Genomic DNA, 21,243 nt, shown 5'->3' with positions numbered 1-21,243 from the left:
CCATCTTCATCTATCCCATAACAACTCATGGTATCCATTTATTTTTGAAAAGTTGGCGCGCCATATTCATCTATCCATAACAACTCATGGCATTCCTTATTTTTCAAAAGTTCGCGCCATATTCATTTTTGAAAAGCACCCGATGAATTTATATTTTACATATCTCATGTACATTTTCCCTCTTTTTTGGGGGGGAGGGCATGTACATTTTCCCTTCAAACCATTTATCTTGGGTGTACCTAGCACAACAATAAACCCTCTCCAAATTCCAACCGAAAATAAAAAGAAAGAAACCCAACACCGTTGAAGGAGGAAAATTTACAGGGGTGGAAACCGTCTGTGATTTTCAGCGACAAATACTGCAGGGAGAGAGAATCCAAAGCCCTCCTTTGGGTTTGTCTCTTCCCCTCTCTCCGCCCCCTTCTCCCCACCCACCCCGCCCCGCTCTCCCCCCCTCTGCGGGTGTGTTGTGGAGGGGAGGAGGAGCAAGAACCACGAGCTGCTGCTGCTGCCGCTGCTGCTGCCAACGCTGCACAGCCTGGGCTCGCCGATCATTGATTGCGCATCTATTACCTTCCTCTTATGTGCTAAACAATCCCATCTATCCCTTATAAATATCCTCCTGGTCCTTGCCAATCCCTCCTCACTTCTAGATTTCCGGGCCTCAGGATTGCCCCTCCCTACCGTAGCTTTGCTAAGTAGTTGCTTCTTCTTCTTGGTTTCTTTTCTTGATTGCTTTGGGTCTCCGATTTTTTGGGTCCTCGGTTTCTTGGTCCTCCCCTGAATCTTGTAGAGTCTGTTCCTTTCGCCGCCGGTAGCCATGGACGACAGGATTCCGCCGCCGTCTCACCTGCAGCAGTACTCGCAGTCCCCTGTCCATTCTTCGCCTCATCACCACCACCTCAATTCCATGAGGTACTCTGCCTCCTCTGAGAGAGAAAGGTGGGGCTCCTGCTTTGCTATTCCTGTTCTTGTTTCTTCCGGTCGAGTTTTTGTTTTTCGTATTTTGATCCAGCCACCTCGGAATCTTCCGTCAAGCACGAGATTTGATGCGGCCGGCGGAGATTCCTGCCTGGTTCCGGCCTTCTTCGAGTGCTGAGATTGTGATGGAGGAGTGATCTGTGGAGATAGGGATTTGGATGATTGCTCCTCGTTGATAGATTTATTTTTTTAGCCTGTTGATGTAAAAATTCGTCTGTAATAATTTGGTCATTTATTGATAGACGTGTGTACAATTTTACATCTTGCTGGATCTTGTTGTATAAATCTAATCAAAAGTTCTAGTTTTTTTACATCGTTTTGGTCTGCCTTCTGGTTATTTTAGATGCTTCAAATCATGATTGTACTTCCTGTCATATCGTATTAATCTCTCATGTGAACAACAGAGTTCGAGTGACCTGTGTTATCCTAATGTGCTTGTTTCTTCGGCAGGTATCTGGCTGAGTTGCTTGCTGAGAGGCAGAAGTTAGGCCCATTCATTCAAGTTCTTCCCTACTGCACCAGGCTCTTGAACCAAGGTTTATTTTTCTTTCAGTCACTACTGTGATTCTTCCTGTTTATATGGTCTTTAGCAGTGTAGATACTATGTGTTGTTCATGATGCAGTCAATCATTCACTCACTATCACTCATAGCTATGCTTAGTTCAATCTGTTTTACCCTGAATCTGTTAGGTTATGGACTGTTAGTAATGGTTATAACTTGCTATGACAATTTGATGACCTGATATATCTTTGTCGATGTATGATGCTCTTCCTGTCCAAAAATATTGGTAATGTTATCATTTATTAGTCGGTCGGGCAAGTTAAACCAGATCTCCCATTAATACATTTCTCATATACCCTATGATCTAATATACTGGTAACTTGTCCAGTTCTTGGCCATAAATAACTTTGCCATCCCAACTCTGTTTCGTAATTGGCTTCACACTTTGGAATTTGATGTTTTTTATATCGACAACAAATATCTATTAAGAATGGTTGCCATGTAGCTTATTCCTATTCTTACTGTGAAAGTCTCTACTTGCTGCGATAATAAGGCATTTGACGTATTTGTAAATATAACGCCTACTGCCCCCAATTTAGTGCAGGGCAAGGGTATTACTCTCATCATTGTACTATCATATACTGAAAAACATTTCACTCACTGCCTCATCATTACCATGTTTGTTTAATGCAGAGATTTTGCGGGCATCTTCTTTGCCACCTAACCATAATTTTGTTGATGCTGAGAGAATTGAGCATGGTAGCCCGTTAAGGTTACCTGGCCACCCAGTGAATGGTCAACCAATGGATCTGGAGGGATGGTCAGGAAGGCAAGCAGAGGTAATGCAGATTCAAGCAATCGCTGATTACCGTTGAGATTGAATTGCTATGTTGTAATTTCATTTATAGGATGGCTACCCTGATAAAATGAAAAGATTTTGCATGGATTGTGGATATTTTATGCATACCATGTAGTCAGTTTTAACCTTGCACTAGTTTTCTGGAATGTAATGTACCGCAGTACCAGTATAGTATCATTGAAAATGCAGTCCCATTATTACCTGGCTTATGTTAATGACAGATGCATATGATTTCTCCATTTTGACTCATCTGTTCCTTGCAACTAACAAAGGACCCCTTTGTTATTTATAATTTTGCCTTGTAGTTACTTGATCCAGATTTAACCATTGCAACTATTTTTGCAAGGACCCAGTTTCTTTATATTGGATCTTGCTTATGTTAGGAAGTTATCTTAATTTATTCTATGGAGAAAATATCATTGAAAATGCAGCCCCACCATTATCTGACTTGTGCTAGTGGCAGATGAATATTATTTGTCCATTTTGACTCATCTGTTCCTTGCAACTAACAAAGAATCACTTTGTTATTTATAATATTGCCTTGTAGTTACTTGATCCAGATTTAACCCTTGCAACTAATTTTGTCAAGGACACAGTTTCTTTATATTGGATCTTGCTTATCTTAGGAAGTTATCTTTAATTTATTTTATGGAGAAAATATTGTCTCTTTTTTCAGCATATGGGGGTTCTGCAAGCATCACCAATGAGCTGGAATGGTGCTCCAGCACTTGGTGGTACTCCTGTTGTCAAGAAACTTGTGAGGCTAGATGTTCCTGTGGACAAGTATCCTAACGTAAGAATGCATTACTTTAGGGTTTTCTATCACTTTATTAATGTGCTGTGTCTTGTCATGAATGATTTACACTCTTTTGTCCATTGCTAGTTCAACTTTGTTGGCCGTCTATTGGGGCCACGAGGAAACTCCCTGAAAAGAGTTGAAGCTACGACTCAATGCAGAGTTTACATTCGTGGGCGTGGATCAGTTAAAGACTCTGTGAAGGTAACTGAGCACACTATCATGTATTGTTCTCCAGTTCCTGATTTTAGCAGCGCTAAACCATTGGACAGTTTTAGGATGTATACCATGTGTTACTGTCATAGTTAATTTAAGAGATTCTTTTCCCTGGTTGAATTGGCTAATATATTTAATCGCTAATACCATAAACAACTGAACCTTTAGTCTGGCCTAATTGACATGCAATGATTGCCAACTTATTTTAGGACTAGTAACACTGTCGGATTCTCATTGAGACATCTATTTAGAACTTACTATCACGTAGCCCGCACCTCCGGATATTTCATCATTCAAATTTTATTACTGTACATACTTACTGCTACTTGCTTATTCTGAGAACTGAGCACTAGCTCAGTGGCTGGAGTTCGCAGTGGCCCACCCGCGTTCCAGCACTTGCTCATTCTAGTTGTTTATCTACTAGGGCCTCTAGGTTAATGACATTGTGAGATGACATGGTCTACGTTTCGAATATATAGTTTAACTGCAGTGAGTACTGACTAGTGACTGCTGTAAAAACATTCTTTTATCGGTGGGTGGTGGCTTATGTCACTAGTTCTCTAGCTTTCTGTTCCCCTTAGCCTTCATTGTTTGGATATTGTCTGGATCCTGGTGATATATGTACATTCTATCTATCAATAGTATGATTCAGTAAACTGACCCTGTAACTTAACTGTTTAAGGTTTTGATGCTAGTCTGCTGTATATAAGTTTCTTTAGATGCACTTATAAGCTTTTCAAATTTGATATCTTATTGCTCTGATGCAAACAAGCTTTTGAAATTATATCAGCCTTGATCTTTAGTTATAGGCTTTGACATTGGACTTCTCTTTTATTTACCTGTTGCATAATAAGATCATTGAATTCTTGATACATGTAATATGTATATATATAGGCTTTTGTAGATGCAAATGTAGGCTTTTCAAATCTGATAGTAGCATCTTATTGCTCTGATGCAAACATCATTTCAGTATTATGGTGTTACCCTTGGACATGAAATACCTCGCTCTTTAGTTATAGACTTTGACATTGGGCTTTTCTTGTATTTATCTGTTGCATAATAAGATCATTGAATTCTTGATACATGTACTATGTAATGTTTTTCTTCATTTCTGTTTTCCCGTACCCCCTAGCGATATGAATGAATTAATGAGTATATCATTACTGTAATATAGGAAGAGAAGCTGAGAGATAAGCCTGGATATGAGCACCTCAATGAGGCACTGCACGTGCTTGTGGAAGCAGAGTTCCCAGCAGACATTATTGATGTGCGTCTAAACCAAGCTGTGACCATCCTGGAAGATCTTCTCAAACCAATGGTAAGAACATTTGTTTCCTGTTTCGCTCCCATTTGTCTCCACGATTCGACATGCCCTTTCTAACCAGTGCTGTCATTGATCAGGATGAGTCCATGGACTACTACAAGAAGCAGCAGCTGAGAGAGCTGGCCATCCTGAATGGCACTCTGAGGGAGGAAAGCCCCAGCCCCCACCTTAGCCCGAGCGTGTCCCCCTTTAACTCCGCCGGGATGAAGCGTCCGAAAACGGGGCGGTGATCTAAAAAGACTTGGTCTGTCTGAATCTGATGACAAGGGTGGAGATGATTGGTGTTGCATTTGCCGGGATGATGAGTGCTGGCCTATGCCTGTCATGATCTGCGTGCTTTACCAACCGTAGATGGGTCCGTGGGCGAATGATGATCCTCGGTGGGCTTGATTGATGTTTGACGCTGTTCCTATTATTTATTCTTTCTGTGCAATCTGACTTTGGAAAAAATGACATTGTTTATTGGTTTGGGGTAAGTTAACAAGGCCAGGTGGCCATCCAAGTGTCGGACAATAATCAGCCAGGTATTGTGTGCCTGGAAAAAATAGCTGTAATATGATATTGTCATGTGCTGGTGCTTTTGTGTGCTAGTAGTGGTAGTACTAGACAGGCAGGCAGACAGGCTCTGTTAATGATTGATTTGCATTCATAATTTCCCTTTCCTTGTCTCCCTTTGGCGTGTTGCCTAAGTACCAACCTAGGTTTTAGGCTTTAGGCAGTAGTGCCCTTTTTGTCTAAGTAGCAGTATCGAAATTGGATGGTCAGTATCAAGTACTGTAGGATCATAGTGTCGTAAGGTACTTGTGATGCATATGGGAATACTGACAAACATGATAGGAAGAATTTCTCCTGCTAGAAAATATTATCCAAGCAAACTTGTCTAACTTTGTAGGTTACCATCCACAATATCCAAGTAGTTTAGCCTGCCTCTCTGATTTGAAGGATTTCTAGAGGATTAGGATCCATGGGATTTTTTCTTCTTATATTGTTTGTTTGATTCATAGGACTGAATCCTATGGGAACTTTTCCCAAGGATTACCTTACACTAAAGTTTTCAGTTAAAAAAAACCATAGGAATTTTAGTGTCCACTCCAACCTTTTAGCCTTCTTTGGTTCGTAGGACAGGAATATCTTAGAGATAGAAAACTTGTCTAACTTTTTAGGTTACCATTCACAATATCCAAGTAGTTATCCGTTGAGAGTCTCTTTGATTTGAAGATTTTTCAAAGGAATTCTAGAGGATTCGGATTCATGGGATTTTTTCTTCTTATATTGGTTGTTTGATTCATAGGATTGAATCCCATGGGAACTTTTCCCAAGGATTATTTTGCACTAAATTTCATCGGTATTTTAGTATCCAGTCCAACCTCTTTAGACCTCCTTTGATTTACAGGAATTTTATAGAAATTCTATAGGGTAGGATCCTACAAGGAATTTTCCTTTGGTGTTCTTTGGTTTGTAGGATTGGATTCCTATTCCTATTAGGATTGGTTCCTGTCCTTTTCATTTCAAAGGGAAACAAACATTGGCTCGGGCCTAATGAAAAAATTCCTATCCTATGAAGCAAATGACATATCTTTTCGTATAGAAATTGGCATCTCATTTTCTATGACTTTCTTATTCTTATGATATTTCTATCATTTGAACCAAAGGAGGCCTTAAAAGATTCCTTTTGTTTTCCCCGTGGCGCAATCAAACAAGCAAAAATACTGTAGGATTCAAATTCCTAATCCTACAGTTTATTTATTTATTTCAAATTCCTACATTTTTAGAATCCTGCTAGTCAAAGAGACCCGTGTACATTTTGGAACCCTTTGGGCGGGTTGCATGTTACCATGTTCCAAATGATGGCATGCAAACCTGAATACTCCCACCACATGTTTTGACCGTGGCAGGTAGTAGGTTGTGACTCATGTCATGTGCACGGTGGCAGCCAATAAAGCGGCCGATCTGGCAGAGAGAGAGAGAGAGAGAGAGAGAGAGAGAGAGAGAGGGAAGAGGAAAGCTCTCAATCATTCTGCCCGCAGCCTTTGCCAGGGTAGCTTCGCATAAAAACGTCATGGCTAGATTTTCTTTCACTCACTCACATGCCTTTCTCTGCTCTGCTCTCCTCTGGCGTGGTAGTCCTCCCGTGCGGAAAGTTCGAATCAGAAGACGAGAATGGTTTTCTAGTAGGCCTCGTCAGCCTCTGCTTTCTTCTACTACCACTACCATCTAGTAGTAGTACAACACAGCCAGCGAGGTACTTGTAGTGTTTTTGGTGATGAATCTCCGATGATCTTGTTCTCGCAAATTTTCGTGTTTTGACCCTTTTGAAATAGTTTAACCGGATCTGACTCCGGTTCGATTTTATTTTTTTACATTTGACCATTTTTCTTAGCGCGACACAGCATGGCGGTAGATATGCATAGGCTACCGCTAGAAACTGCGGCGGTAGCTGACTAATCCCCGTCAGCAGGCAACTGACGGCCGCCGTGAGCTCTACTCGACCCTACTGCCACAGGGTCCGACGGTAAGATGTGAGACCCTGCCGCCGGACTGTCTGGCGGCAGGGTTGGGGCACATGTAAGCCTGATGCCGATTTGCCCTCCCCCTCCCCATCTCTCCCCACCTCGCCGCCCTCTCTGTTCTTCCTCTCTCTCGTCCCCTCCACTCTCCCCCTCGGATCTCTCTCGTTTCTTTGCCATTCTTGCGGATCGAAATGGCTCCGAAACGAGTAAAGTAAGCTTATTCTATCCATCCAATTAGTTTTTCTCAAATAGCTTCCGACTCGATGTATTATTTGATTCACGCCCACCCTAGTTCATGTAAAAAGAATCTTGATATGATGCTTATTGAAGGAATGAACTCATAGGTTTGTTTTGATGTGATGAACCTTGATACATATCAACCATATGAACCTTTGTGATGAATCTTGATATGTATTTACTTTTTTTTGAACTACATGATGAACCCTAGTTCATGTTCATGTTAAAAAAAATCTTGATATGCTTATTGAAGTATTGAACTCATAGGTTTTTTTATGTGATGAACCTTTGTGATGCATCTCAACCATTTGAACCTTTGTGATGCATCTTGATATGTATTTACTTATTTTTGAACTACATGATGAACCCTAGTTCATGTTAAAAAAATCTTGATATGCTTATTGAAGGAATGAACTACATGATGTGATGAACCTTTGTAATCAACCGTATGCATATAGTGGATATTGGAGAAAAATTGTATGTATTTACTTATTTTTTACAAATTGAAGAAATGAATGAATAGTGTTAAAACAATCTTATGCAAAATGAATGAATGAATGAATCATGCTTATGAGAATCATGTTTACAAATGAATGAATAAAAAATGTCACAAATGTGTGTTGAATTATGCTTATGCTATTTTAATTATGCGTATGCTTATGTTTATGCAATTTTATTTAGGAGGTCACCTCTTGCGGGCAACATCGGCACTAACTATACCCTGCTTGACCCTGCGTTCGATAAGGGTCATCGTGCCTGTTTCATTGAGAATGGAGTGGTAATTACCATTCTTGAACCAAATCTTTCAAATTGATGAAACACAAGTTGCTAATTATTTGCTTCTTCATTTTGACAGATGATCCCGCCACTGCGGATGAGGGGTCACAAGACGACGCTAAGATGGAGTACGACGACCGGTACGCGCCGTTCTACAGGAGAGCCCAAGTGTTGGATTACGTCCTACAGTTCAAGCGTAAGCCACCAACGCTCGTCCACTCAACTCTCACATCTTTGATCAACCGGTGGCGGCCAGAGACACACAGTTTCCATCTTCCATGTGGGGAGATGACGACGACCCTCCTGGATTGGGGGATGATTAAAACCCTACCGCTCGAGGGTCGTGCTCTCACTGGACGAGTGGAGAGGAAGAACTGGCATGATAGGGTTATCACCCTCATCGGCGACTGCCCTCCCCTCCCCCCCCCCCGCGCGCCTAAGGGTAACCGGACTTCCGGCGTACCGCTGCCCTGGCTCCTGAAGCACCGGAGCAAGTTCCTAGAAGGTGCCGAACCCCCGGGTGGTGGAGCAGTACGCCAGGGCCTACCTGTGGTATCTTCTCATATAGGTCGTGTTTCCAGACTGCTCTGGGGACAATGCCCTATGGATGTATCTCGACTTCCTAAAGGACTGGGATGCAGGGTACAGTTGGGGGTCCGCCGGCCTCGCATATCTATACCATTCGGTAAGGGAATATCACACTGTTTCAAATATCATGGACGTGTGCTGCTTTAGTTTATGTCATCTTATCGTATATGTGTTTTTTATCTTGACGATGCAACCCAGAGGACGGAAGACACGTCCGGTATGTGTGGATGTGTCTGGGGCCTCTCCTTTGGATGTGAGAGCGAATACCGGTGGGGCGTCCGGAGAAGTTGCGCCAGCGTGAATGGACTGACTATGGTGAAGATGACGAAGATGATCGATACCCGACCGTCGCATACGCTTAGGATCGTGGTGGGTGTCTACACGGGCACATCCAAGGCTTTGTACAAGGTCTTCACCAACGAGCTTGATGCTCTGACGGCTTTCAAGGTAGAACTAGATTTTGAATATTTTTGACGACACTTTCATGTGAGCTTACCATTTTTTGGTACTAGGTTAATTGGCGGCCGTATAATGAACGAGCGTGGGGGTTCGAGCTGAACGTGATGTGCAGGCAAGACCGGCTTCTCTGGCGGTGCATCGTGCCCATGATTTATGTCTATGCCGTCGAGTACCACTTGCCACAGTGTGTTGCCACGCACTTTGGTAGGGTGCAACGTACACCACCAGGCGGTCTCATTGATACCGGTGGCTCTGACCTACATTTGAGTGCATTCTTCTCCATTTCCGTGTTTTTGTTTTGATGTTTTACATTCTTTATTATGGTGTTTTACATTCTTTCTTATGCTTTGCTGGATGAGCAGGCAGAAGAATCGGTCGATCATAGATTGGGGAGAGCAACATGCCAGATACGTGAAGGAATGGACTGAGTGGAAAACTCGCAAAGATGTGGAGAGGAAAGTGATCGACTGGGATGAATACGAGGATCACATGTGGTGGTACGACGATGGCATCAAGCATCGTCTGCGCCTGAGGCCCCAGCGGACGACAGCAGACGCCAAAGAACTGTACGATGACGGCTCCGAGAATGAAGCCTACCATGACAACATCAGAGAGCTAAAAGGCAGATTTAGGGAGTATGGACCCCTCATGAACAGAATGGTAAGTTGTGTTTATCTGTTTTCAACCAGCGGTTCGATGAAATCTACTTTAGTGAGTGTGACTCATTTATTGTTTTGTAGTCTTCGGAGCTGAACAAAAGCATTTGAAGCCTCGGGTGCGCTAAGTTCTATCCTCGAGACTCGAGATAGTGAGAAGAAGTTGAGGGGAACGGTGAAGGTAACATCAAACCTCCTGCAATTACATTCTTTCTTAAGTTCATTTTTGTTTGTAACCATAAACTTGATCCACATCATGTTCTTGTTTCGTTCTTATTGCAGAAGATCGTCAACAAATGTCGCAAGCTTGTGGGCCTGCTTGGGTGCACTACCTCCTCTGTTGATGCTTATGCTCCTGCAGCCCCGATGCATAGCCTCGCTTCATCGAGGCAGGCCGCCTCGTCGTCTAGGGTGGTTGAAGAGGACGAGGAGGAGTACGAGGACGAAGAAGATGAAGATGAAGAAGAGGACGAGGAGCGAGCAAGAAATGAAAAAGAGGAAGAAGAGGAATAGAGCGATGAGGAGGAGGAGTACGACGACGATGGCGGACCTCCACCAACTCAGACAACCCTGCGTGAGAAGAGGAATGTGCTGAAGAGGGATTGTGCAAGTCCATCCCCGTTTCAGAGAGCGCGTCCTCCTTAGCGCAAGAAGAAGGCGGCTGTAAGGGCATATTTATCCCCAAGATGTTTTGGTGATTGATGACAATGCTTGTGCAGACTAATCGTGTGCGTTTAGTTCTTTCAGAGATTCATCCATTGGCATGAGACGATTTCCTCCCCTCGGTGTTGTATTCAAGACGGTGTAGCTCCTTCGTTTCGTTGTTGGTGGACTAGTTTCGTAGGAGTCACCGTACTATCAAGAGGGGATCCGCTTTGGTAAGACTTGGGTGGAATCACACGTACACATCCTTATCACACCCGTCGTCTTTCCTTCCGCATATCTAGAGCTGCCGTTTTCCCCTTGCTATCCTTTGCTCTGCCCCAGCGGTAGTACCGCGACCACAGCGGTAGTACCGCCGAAGTTCCCCAGCGGTAGTACCACTCTCGGAGCGGTAGTACCGCTCCAAGCGGTAGTACCGCTCTCCGAACGGTAGTACCGCTTGGGATTTTCGGCCATAGTACCGATGTGCGTCTGGGCTACTTCCGCCTCGATTCTCGAACGAAGTTTTTCGTGTCGGGTTTTGCGGCACTAAGGGAGGTAGTAGGAGCGGTAGTACCGCCCTAAGCGGTAGTACCGCTCTTCCCTAGCGGTAGTACCGCCCTGGGGTCAGGGCCCTGGCAGTGCGGCAGTACCGCTGGGTTGAGCGGTAGTACCGCCCGGAGCGGTAGTACCGCCCTTCCCTAGCGGTAGTACCGCTCTGTGCGGGGCTGGTGAGTGGGATAACGGTTGGTTTGTTCCCGCCACTATATAAAGGGGTCTTCTTCCCCAAAGTTGACCCACCTCTTTCCCCCAAAGCTTCATTATTGCTCCAAGCTCCATTTTCGCCCGATCTCTCTCCCTAGCCAATCAAACTTATTGATTTGCTCGGGATTGGTTGAGAAGGCCCAGATCTACACTTCCACCAAGAGAAATTTGATTCCCCCCACTTATCCCTAGCGGATCTTGTTACTCTTGGGTGTTGAGCACCCTAGACGGTTGAGGTCACCTCGAAGCCATACTCCATTGTGGTGAAGCTTTGTGGTGTTGTTGGGAGCCTCCAAGTGTTGTGGAGATAGCCCCAATCTTGTTTGTAAAGGTCCAGTTGCCGCCTTCAAGGGCTCCAATAGTGGAATTACGGCATCTCGCATTGTGTGAGGGCGTGAGGAGATTACGGTGGCCCTAGTGGCTTCTTGGGGAGCATTGTGCCTCCACACCGCTCTAACGGAGACATACTTCCCCTTAAAAGGAAGGAACTTCGGTAACACATCCTCGTCTCCACCGGCTCCACTCTTGGTTATCTTGTCCCTTTACTTTTCCAAGCTTACTTAAGTTATATCCATTGCTTGCTTGTGTGCTTATTGTCTTTGCATCATATAGGTTGTCCACGTAGTTGCACATCTAGACAACCTATTTCATTGCAAGGTTTAAATTGTTAAAGAAAAGTCTAAAAATTGTTAGTTGCCTATTCACTCCCCCTCTAGTCAACCATATCGATCCTTTCAGCGGCTGAGACCCGTTCAAAGAACAACGAGGACCGTACCTTGAAGAGGGGAAGGAGCAAGTGAAGTTACTGCCGTTGAACTAGTTAAACCTTTTATGTTGGCTGCATGAAACTATTTGGTATTTGTCGAACCGTTAGTTATGTGAAACTATTTGCTACATGTGTGGATGTGTGCTATGTTTCTTAGTTGAACTATGATCAGACTTATTGTTTTTAAGTCTATAACATTGCTGAATGTGTGGATGTGATACATACTTATTATTTTTAAGTCTATAATATTGTTGTGGCAAAAAAATTGAAGTCAAAATACAAGTTGTGTGAAAAAAAATGCACTATGATCAGACCCTACCGCCATGGAGCTCGGCGGTAGGGGGCCTCACTCATACTGGAACGAGAAGTCGTTGTTGTTTTGCGATAGGGTTGCACACCCTATCGCCATGGCGCTCGGCGGTAGGGTTGCACATCCTACCGCCAAGGCCGCCAGCGGTAGGAAGTCTGCCATGTCAGTGTTGGGATGTTAGAGAGATGGCGGCTACCGTTACTCTACCGCCAAAGATTCTGAGGGTAGGCTACGCAACCCTACCGCCGAGATCCCCGGCGGTAGGAAAATGGTCCAATATCAAAAAAAAAAAAACTGGGTTGATTCACTGATTGAGTGTTTGAGAAGGGTCAAAACACGAAATTTAGCCTCTTGTTCACCCTGATCCTGGACTAAGAACATCAGATGCGGATGCCGGAAACGCTGACCGTTGATTCACTGATTGACAACAGCCTAGCGTGTTACTTGGAACTTTGAATTGTACACTCACCTGCAAGACTTCCCTATCTTGCCCTCCAATGGTATGGGAGACAGCTGACACCGATAAGAACGAAATCATTAATCGCGTTTCGTTTTCGCCTGACGTAGGAAGCGTTTGGAGTATGCACTACTGCTCTGGAGGAACGCAAATCTTGCTTAACAATGATGCCCCAGAAAGAAGTACGAACAGCAGTGACTCCAGCGAGGTGACGTTGACTACTAATCAGGAAATTAAATACAGACGGCATGATTAACGACACGGAGAAAGATTTGATTTGAGGCGATGCTGCGCAAGGCCCGAGTATTTCAATGCGAAACAGCGATTCTACAGACGAACAATATATGCTACCGAGTACCGACAGCGACGCCACGCAATTCCGGTGGTGCGGGAACGGCGTCGCGGTCACATGATGCTCGCACCCTCGCACATGCCTTGACGAAATTGATCCTTCACGAGGGTAGAATACTGACGGCGTATCTCGCTGAATCCCTGAAATTATTCAGATGGAACGTCAGACAAAGAGGAGGTCGTCTCGGGTTCCACGTGGCGCGTTAAGCTTCTGATAAATACTAACCTGTTTGTTCATGTGGTGTGATGTTCGCGCTACATACGCCTCCACTTGTCGATCTCCTTTGTCGTCGCTTTGATCAGCTTCCTGGTGCTCTCCATCACCTCGTCAAACAGGATATCAAACTCCTGACTGCAGATTTTTTTTCGTCGTGTTAAAAGAATGAGATAACATGTGAAGTCAGACATGTCAAAGACAGTTCACATCAAGTGTATGTATGAATGAACCAGCCAATTGGCATTTATAATAACACATATAAGCAGATTCAAGGTCAAGCAAGCCCCCTCTGTGGATGCAAGCATGTCGAGCAACAGGAGAAGCCCAAATGGAGCCATTTTTGCGATAGTACAAAGCTTAGAATGAGTTGCTGCTTACTCGTAAGGAAGGCTCCCGGTGTTCTGAAATGATCTCCTGATGTTTGAATATTTTCCGTTCTCGTCATATGCAATCCCCTTTCCAAAACCGTAGCCAAAGCCTATTCCTATTCCACATCCAGCGCCTGCTCCGAATCCCAGCTGTAAACCAGGGAATCCAGCTCCAATTCCTGCGCCTGTTCAGCCAAATAAGAAATGAGAAAGGAACAGGCAAGATAATTTGATGTTAAACAATGCCCGCAGTCAACATATGCAGAACCAGTTGTGTTATGGTGTTCAGAGCCGTAGGCTAAATAAGTCGTTCTTCCCAAAGGTATTCCCTCCACATGAACCCTGAAGTATTTAGAAAGCCAATATCATCTTGTATTTTGTTACAACTAACACGACTGATTAAAGTGGGAGGCACAACTAGGAGCAGGTGCATGTGGCAATATTTGCAGTGTTGCAGATATTTATCAAGGGGGGAGCAAACCATACTTTGATGCATGGAAAGATGAAATCTAATATAGCGCAGATGACTTCAAGCATCCATGTGCATATCTAACAGCCTTATCTTACTGCTAGAATTAGAGATATTGACATCAGAGAAATCTTTGATTACCAGTACTTGTTTATTTGTTTTAATCTTTTAGACTTTGGAAAGTTATATGAGTAGCTGCCTCCCTTTCGAGTGGTCTACTGAGCTCTGCATGATGACCACATTTACCTTCCTGTATCCCCTTATGTGGTTGATTTGCTACTATACCAACTATATAATTCTCGAATCTTAGCTGCAATTTCCACTTCAAATAAGCTTCAGGATGACATTTCAAGTGTACAAATATTCGCAGGAAGCCTTTTCGTTCGCAAGCCTAACATTCTGTTAGAATATACCACTCCCATACTATTTAAGCATTCCCATAAAGGTACTGCGTGCCTGTCCAAAAAAAGACGCAGATATTCTGCATAACTAGTCATCCACACTCAACCTTTTGTTGCGGCTGGGAAGGGGCTAGATTGCTAGTGAGCCCTATAGCATTGCACTGTTGCACACACACACTTCGACGGTTATTTACGAAGCGGGGTGAACACAGATTTTGACAGGAATTCCACAGCATGGGAATTATCCATAACCCAATATTCCATACATACAGACCTAAATTATCGCACCTGAGTTACCTGAACCCTGCAGTCTTCCCACTCCAAAAGCTGCTGACAACATGCGACTGATTAGAAGTGCAGGATACGTTTGTAGGGTTCAAACAAGTAGTGGTCTCGAATCGAATTACTCGAATCAGCTACCCTGATCCTGACGGTGACCGTGACGGGTCCCGAATCCCCGCACTCTATTCGCCACTGACTGAGGGCACTGAATATATCCAAACTAAACACGGGCAAGCATGTACCATGTCCATCGCCGATTCATTCGAGGTCGAGGGAGAGAGGAGGCGGCGGAATAAGCCTAGGTAAAAACTGGGGAGGCACGTACCGCCGATGAGGCCGACTCCGACGCCGACGCCGCAGCCGGCGCCGATGCCGAAGGAGGGGCCCAGCTTGCCGAGCGCGTCCGACCTCACCATCGGAAGGCCCCACCTGGACGAGCCCCTCCTGCCGCCGCCGTACGCCATCTCTCTCCCTCGCTCGCTCGCCCCGTGCGCGCTCCGAAGGTTCGGGAGGGTTCGATATCTCTTCTTCTCTCTCAGCGACTGGGGACTGGGGTGGGGAGGAGGGGGGACGGTGACGAGAGTGACGGCTGAACGGGTCCGTCTGGCCGCGCCTCGCCGCACGATCAGCCTCGCGATCCGTGCACGCGCCGGGTTTACGCAACCGCACCAAGGTTTGCGCTTGTTGTTAGGAGGTCGCTGCGCTGCGCTTCGACATGCACCTCTCTCTTCGAAACTGCCCAGCTGAGACTTCAGACCCACTGTGTGTGGTGTGAACCATCTTTTTTTTTTTGCAGGGGGTGTGAACCATCTTTTAGCACCATTGACCTGAAGATTCATGATTCCTTAAACGTTGATATGATAGTGATCATGAAAAGTAGTCCCTACGTTCCATAATTCTTGTCATGGTTTTAGTTCAAATTTGAATCGTACGGCTTTCCTTGAAGAAATCACAGCATCCCAGAACGACAGGCTTGAACAGATGTAGATACTGCAGGACAAACATCAGGATGTTCTTTCACAGACAATGCTTGAAAGTTGAAACCTGTACGCCACTGGGCAAACTGCGCCTGCTTATTATAACTGTGAGGAGGCTGATTGATGTGTACACCTTTGCCAACAACAACTATAAGCTAGCTGCCCGCCCGGCTGGGGGGCACCAGAAAGAAAGAATGAGAAACATTTTGCTTATAGCAGGGTGGTTGCTCGATCAAAAGGCAACTCCTGTTTACATCAACAATTACAACAAATGGCGCGCCGGCCGGATCTCCACTCGTCGGACCTCACCGCAAACTTTAACATAGATGACAGGAAAATTGGTTAAATTGACTGGGTGTGAGTAGAGGACATTTTACATAATATACGGTGTCTGTAAGGTTAATCACAAGCTAACAATTCTTGACAGCATGTACGCGTCTTCGAGCTCCCCCGCCAAAGCCTCGTTAGTTTCCTGCAAGTTAGAGCAGGCATTAGAGGAGGCACAGAGGCAGTGCAAGTTAAGAGCTATTTTCTCCATTTCAATTTTAAAGAGAAACATATTGTGCTAATAGCATGTGACAATAGGGTAACTTTTCTGTGTTTCACAAATTGGGTACCATACCGGTGAATTCGGAATGTTATTTCTTATTATGTACTGCGCCAATGCGCCGTCCCCCCGAAGAATTTTAGCCCCGCACCCGGGCCTGTCAATGGAACCAATGGCCTCCTCGTCCACCACAACAGCATCTACTCGCTCATTTCCTGCTTTCTCGTCAGGGATCTGTTTACGAAGAATGTCAGAACGTATGCCTCGATTTTGCAGCGTTCATTACAGAAAACTGCAAGCAGCTACCTCGTACATGGCCTCCAGTAGAATGGTCTCTAAGAGGGCTCTTAGACCACGTGCACCAGTGTTTTTGACTATGGCCTTCTTTGCTACTATTCGCAGTGCACCATCAGTAAAGTGCAGCTTAACCTGAAGAATCGGGGAAAAAGAGAATGTTAGAAATTAGTGCAAAGAAGCAAGCCTATAATCACTTCCAAGTTTTAGTGGACTCACATTGTTCAGGCTAAACATTTTCCTGTATTGTCTCGAAAGTGAATTCTTTGGTTCTGTAAGAACCTGAATGCAGATCAAATCACTTCAGTCAGCTTCAGCAGGCTAGCCATATGAAAATCGTGCAAGAACTTATACAGACGTCGGATCATTTAGTTTATGTGAAGGAGAAGAACAGTACATGATTCTGAATGAAGGAGGACATCAAAAGCTTAAACCAGCAACCTCATGCGGATACTCAAATAAGAATACATTACATTTTTACCTGAACAAGCTGATCTTCGTCGAGAGCTGCCAAACTAACTAGAATGGGCAAGCGTCCAATGAACTCTGGTATTAGGCCAAACTTTGCAAGATCTCCACTCTCAACCTGCCAATCGGCATGGAATTTTATGTTCAGGATTATGTGAAGAATATTTTTGTGAGATAAAAGGCTGCTCCAATTACTGAGGAAACGATCAGAACATCACAAGCGCTGTCGATAAATCAATCAGTTGATATTGAAATGCTTACAGATTCTAACAAAGATGACGTGATCGTTGGACTGGTCACTCCTGAACTTCTCATGTTTGTACGAATGGGTGCCCCAAATCCTATAGATGAATCTTGTCGTCTGCTTTATGTAAGAAGTCGGAGTTAAATTCCAATCCTCGTGGAGATCACAAGTATGTAATGTCACCACATATGAACTTAAAATGTTTGCAAATCTTCTATAATCATAAAGTCTGCAGTACCTTTCAGAAATAGTCTTCTCCAAATCTACAAAAGCACCACCACATATGAAAAGAATGTCTTTGGTGTCTATCTGCATTAGAATAAGATTTGTTACAGGCTTAAAATACTCCTAATGAGCAAAGTAGCTGAAAAACAAAAATATCATGCTCTTGAAAATTTCCACCACAGCCCCGTGGATCAATGCTATTACCATCAACAGGCAGCCTTTATAAAATAGCCAATAACTGTAGCCAGCTCTACTCTAACCAAGAGCATGGTGGCCTTTTAGTTGTGAAAACATGCTTTCTGTTTCTAAGTTCACTATTTAGTCAAGTGGAGTGTCCTTTGCACACATAAAAATATCCATTTGAAGAAACTCTTTTATCGAATGCAATTAATTCTCAATCCATATGATACTAGATGTATATATGATACTGAACATATTTTTTTAAGCACCGGGTAGGGATATAACCTGTATACTATCATTGCGAGAATTTTTGCGAGATCCCTTTTCAGGAATGGTGACAACCTGTGTACAAAAGCATAACTAAGTTAATACCCAACATACAACATACTGCAGTAGCTCATAGCAAAACCGAAAAAAGTAATAATCAAAGTAATGCAGTATCACCAGATTTTAGACACTAATGGTTAATTACTCCAGTTATGAGAACAAAAAGAAGGATACCAATAATAAGTGGGATCACTTACAGTTCCTTCTAGGATTTTTAACAAAGCCTGTTGAACACCTTCACCAGATACATCTCTACTAACATTTGCACTCTCTGCCTGCAATGTAGTTATTGTTTACAAAACTCCTGGCTAAAAAGCTACTCAGCAAAAGGGAGAAAAAAGTCAGCACCTTCTTTGTTATTTTATCTACTTCATCTATGTACACTATTCCTTGCTGGGCAGCTTGAACATTATATTCGGCCTCCTGAAAATAAATTCGGAATGTCAGAAGGGCCAACAAATCTTAAATTTCTTTCTGAACAACAACGTGAGCACATGCGAAGGGGAGGCATTAAATAGCGAGCCACACATACCACCAGTAACTTCTGCAGTATTGACTCTACATCTTCACCTACATATCCAGCCTGCAAAATGCTGTCAAATTTAGTAATGAAATACCAGTTCACTGTATAGAAATCTACTACGATATAAACTCTTGACAAAAATACTTAGCGGAGAAACTCGGAACTCAAAAGTTAAGCAGATTATAAGATAGGGGAGTATTGGTTGAAGTGTGAATTCTAGTGAAAGCACATAATTAGTCTAAGAGCAGAGCAACTATGTTAAACATTGAGCATTCATGAATAGATCGAATGGATTGAAGTAGGAATCTTCTCAGACAGTTCCCCAAACAACGTGGCAGTGAAGAGGTGATGCCCTTGCCTGTGTTAATGATGTCGCATCAGCTATAACGAATGGTACATTTACAATGCGTGCTAATGTTTTTGCAAGCAATGTTTTTCCTGTCAGCAGATAGCACGAAGAAAGATATCAGTGTCAGCTCCAACTTATAATAAATCTCGTTATACATGTATATTGTATCATGTGAAAATGCTAGTTAGAAACGTGGAAGATTAAAATAAAAAAAGCTGACCTGAGCCAGTTGGACCCATCAGAAGTACATTGCTTTTATCTATCTCTACATTATCGTGATCATCATTTGCAGCGTCTGGACACCCAGAATTGTCCGCAGATCTAGATAGAACAACGTCACAAATATGCCATTTAAAAGCCAGAACATGGCAATTAACAACTACTGGGAGTACATTTGAAACACAACCCTTCGAATTAATACATTACCAATGTGTAAAAATACTTCAGCATTTGTCTTTCATGATTTGCTGATGTGGAGATATGATAAAAAGGCTAGACTGAGGCAGGTAGTTACAGGACAGAGACTAACCCTTTCTGTACAGTTGCGTTATATACTCTCTTGTAGTGGTTGTATACGGCTACTGATAGAACCTGAAACAAAAGTAAGAGTTTGGATATGTTGCATATGTATGTTGGAAGTATGGTATGTTGTGTTCTGGAAAAACATATACTATGCTGGAAAAGAAAGACAAGGTCATATTTGTTGCATTTTACTTCTTTGATAAGTGAAAAAATAGATATTGAGTAAACCTGCGACAGGATGCATCACAGCTTCTTCCAAATACAAACACAGAAGGATCATATCCAATGTGTACAAATTTTGTAAGTAGCACGAGGAACTATTGCCTAAATTTAGTTTACAGCATACCCGCACACCCAAGAGTAGCACATATATGATAACCTGTACATGCAATTATTCTATAATCAGCAGCATGCCAGCATTGATGATCATATACCATTTACTCAGCCCTGATTTGTCAATCTTGAATCACCAGAACCCAATTCTACATTTCTACTAGAAACACTGACAGTCTTAGTCGTCCATCAAACATATTAATTACCAACATATCATCCAATTATTTTCTCACAGACCAAAAATTCAGACAACCACCATTGAGCAAAGCAACCAAAAAAATGCACAGTAAATTTTAATTTAAAGGCACAGTCAGCTACTCCCTCCGTCCCATAATATAAGAGCGTTTTTAACATTACACAACGCTCTTATATTATGGGACGGAGGGGGTAGTACTTAAAACCAGGTGCATTTCTGCGTTGCCGCAGCAACCAGCCGTACACTATATCACTCAATTATGTCAACTGCCTAGGACGATTCACACTAAAACCCACAATTCACCTACCGATACCAATCTACCACTGAATTGTCCTAGTCCAACGTACTACATTGCACCAAGTACGTCAGCACTCCGCAACGATCGCACCAATTTGGATCAATTCAAGCAGAATCGAGGACAAATGGGCGCACCTTTTTAGCCTTGCCCTGCCCGATGACGAATTCATCGAGTCTCCGGCACATCTCCCGCGGCGTCGGGAGCTCCTCCCCCAGGGTGGCGCCTCCCCACCACTCCCTCTTGGGCGCCGCGCTCGTACCCTCCCCGCCCGAGGAGTCCCCTCCGTTACCGTTGCCGCCACCGCCACCGCCGCCGCCTCCTTCCTCCCTCCCTCTCCTCCTCCCCTGCTTACGTCGGGTTGGGGGGACCTGCGGCGGCATCTGCATCGGGGGAGCCTGCGGCGGCATCGGAGGCCAGTCGTCCGGCGGGCGCTCCGCAATCCACCTCTTGATCCGGGATAGGTCGCCCCTGGGCGCGTCCTCGCCGTCGTCGCCCGCGACGCCGCCGGGGATCTCGAGGAACGCGCCCCACATGGGGTCGATCCGGTGGGCGCGGAATAGGAAGGCCCCGCGGCACGTCGGGCAGACGCTGGCGCCGTCGTGGTGGTGCGGGTGGGCGCCCGCGCCCTCGGCGCCGCAGGCCGCGGCCGGCGGGAGGGGCTGCAGGGAGAACTGGACGGAGATGTGCGCGGTGCAGCGCGGGCAATTGGCGTCGGCGTGGATCCGGGGCCCGCCGGAGCATCGCCGGACTGCGGCGGAGGCGAGCGGCCCCGCCGCCTCCCGGAGCTTGGAGATGGTCCGGAGCATGGCGATGCGCCCGCCGATGGG

The 21,243-nt window shown here is 44.4% G+C and overlaps 3 protein-coding genes across 3 annotated transcripts in view; 1 reads left to right on the top strand and 2 right to left on the bottom strand.

Annotated features, from left to right (window-relative positions):
- Nucleotides 1-383: 383 nt before the first annotated feature.
- Nucleotides 384-5,340, top strand: LOC123071787 (KH domain-containing protein At1g09660/At1g09670; the record flags this gene model as incomplete). The annotated part of the gene is given in 7 exon segments (XM_044495369.1): nucleotides 384-942; nucleotides 1,432-1,517; nucleotides 2,177-2,322; nucleotides 3,019-3,135; nucleotides 3,226-3,342; nucleotides 4,529-4,672; nucleotides 4,756-5,340. Coding segments are annotated over 7 exon segments (885 nt in total). The 3' UTR covers nucleotides 4,909-5,340.
- Nucleotides 5,341-13,040: 7,700 nt separating this feature from the next.
- Nucleotides 13,041-15,565, bottom strand: LOC123071786 (protein TRIGALACTOSYLDIACYLGLYCEROL 5, chloroplastic). Its single transcript, XM_044495368.1, has 4 exons — nucleotides 15,259-15,565; nucleotides 13,792-13,966; nucleotides 13,423-13,548; nucleotides 13,041-13,337 (listed from the first exon to the last, which is right to left on the bottom strand). Exons 1-3 carry the CDS (start codon nucleotides 15,395-15,397, stop codon nucleotides 13,452-13,454), a joined length of 411 nt encoding a protein of 136 aa, XP_044351303.1. The 5' UTR covers nucleotides 15,398-15,565; the 3' UTR covers nucleotides 13,041-13,337; nucleotides 13,423-13,451.
- Nucleotides 15,566-16,098: 533 nt separating this feature from the next.
- LOC123071784 (CLP protease regulatory subunit CLPX1, mitochondrial) overlaps nucleotides 16,099-21,243 on the bottom strand; it is a 5,451-nt gene continuing 306 nt past the window's right edge. Inside the window, exons 2-16 of the mRNA XM_044495367.1 lie at nucleotides 20,551-21,243; nucleotides 19,597-19,658; nucleotides 19,288-19,388; nucleotides 19,077-19,156; nucleotides 18,728-18,778; nucleotides 18,544-18,618; nucleotides 18,393-18,470; nucleotides 18,154-18,210; nucleotides 17,702-17,772; nucleotides 17,481-17,580; nucleotides 17,233-17,337; nucleotides 16,971-17,033; nucleotides 16,764-16,886; nucleotides 16,533-16,691; nucleotides 16,099-16,382 (exon numbers count right to left, since the gene is read on the bottom strand). Coding sequence (XP_044351302.1) covers nucleotides 16,314-16,382; nucleotides 16,533-16,691; nucleotides 16,764-16,886; nucleotides 16,971-17,033; nucleotides 17,233-17,337; nucleotides 17,481-17,580; nucleotides 17,702-17,772; nucleotides 18,154-18,210; nucleotides 18,393-18,470; nucleotides 18,544-18,618; nucleotides 18,728-18,778; nucleotides 19,077-19,156; nucleotides 19,288-19,388; nucleotides 19,597-19,658; nucleotides 20,551-21,222 — 1,866 coding nt within the window. The 5' untranslated portion in view covers nucleotides 21,223-21,243 and the 3' untranslated portion in view covers nucleotides 16,099-16,313. The remainder of the gene's footprint in view (nucleotides 16,383-16,532; nucleotides 16,692-16,763; nucleotides 16,887-16,970; nucleotides 17,034-17,232; nucleotides 17,338-17,480; nucleotides 17,581-17,701; nucleotides 17,773-18,153; nucleotides 18,211-18,392; nucleotides 18,471-18,543; nucleotides 18,619-18,727; nucleotides 18,779-19,076; nucleotides 19,157-19,287; nucleotides 19,389-19,596; nucleotides 19,659-20,550) is intronic.

Source organism: Triticum aestivum, chromosome 3B (genome assembly GCF_018294505.1).
Source record: "Triticum aestivum cultivar Chinese Spring chromosome 3B, IWGSC CS RefSeq v2.1, whole genome shotgun sequence".
In the NCBI taxonomy this organism is placed as follows: Eukaryota; Viridiplantae; Streptophyta; class Magnoliopsida; order Poales; family Poaceae; genus Triticum; species Triticum aestivum.
The sequence above is the reverse complement of the archived record's forward strand: the minus strand, read 5'-3'. Positions and strand labels throughout refer to the sequence as shown.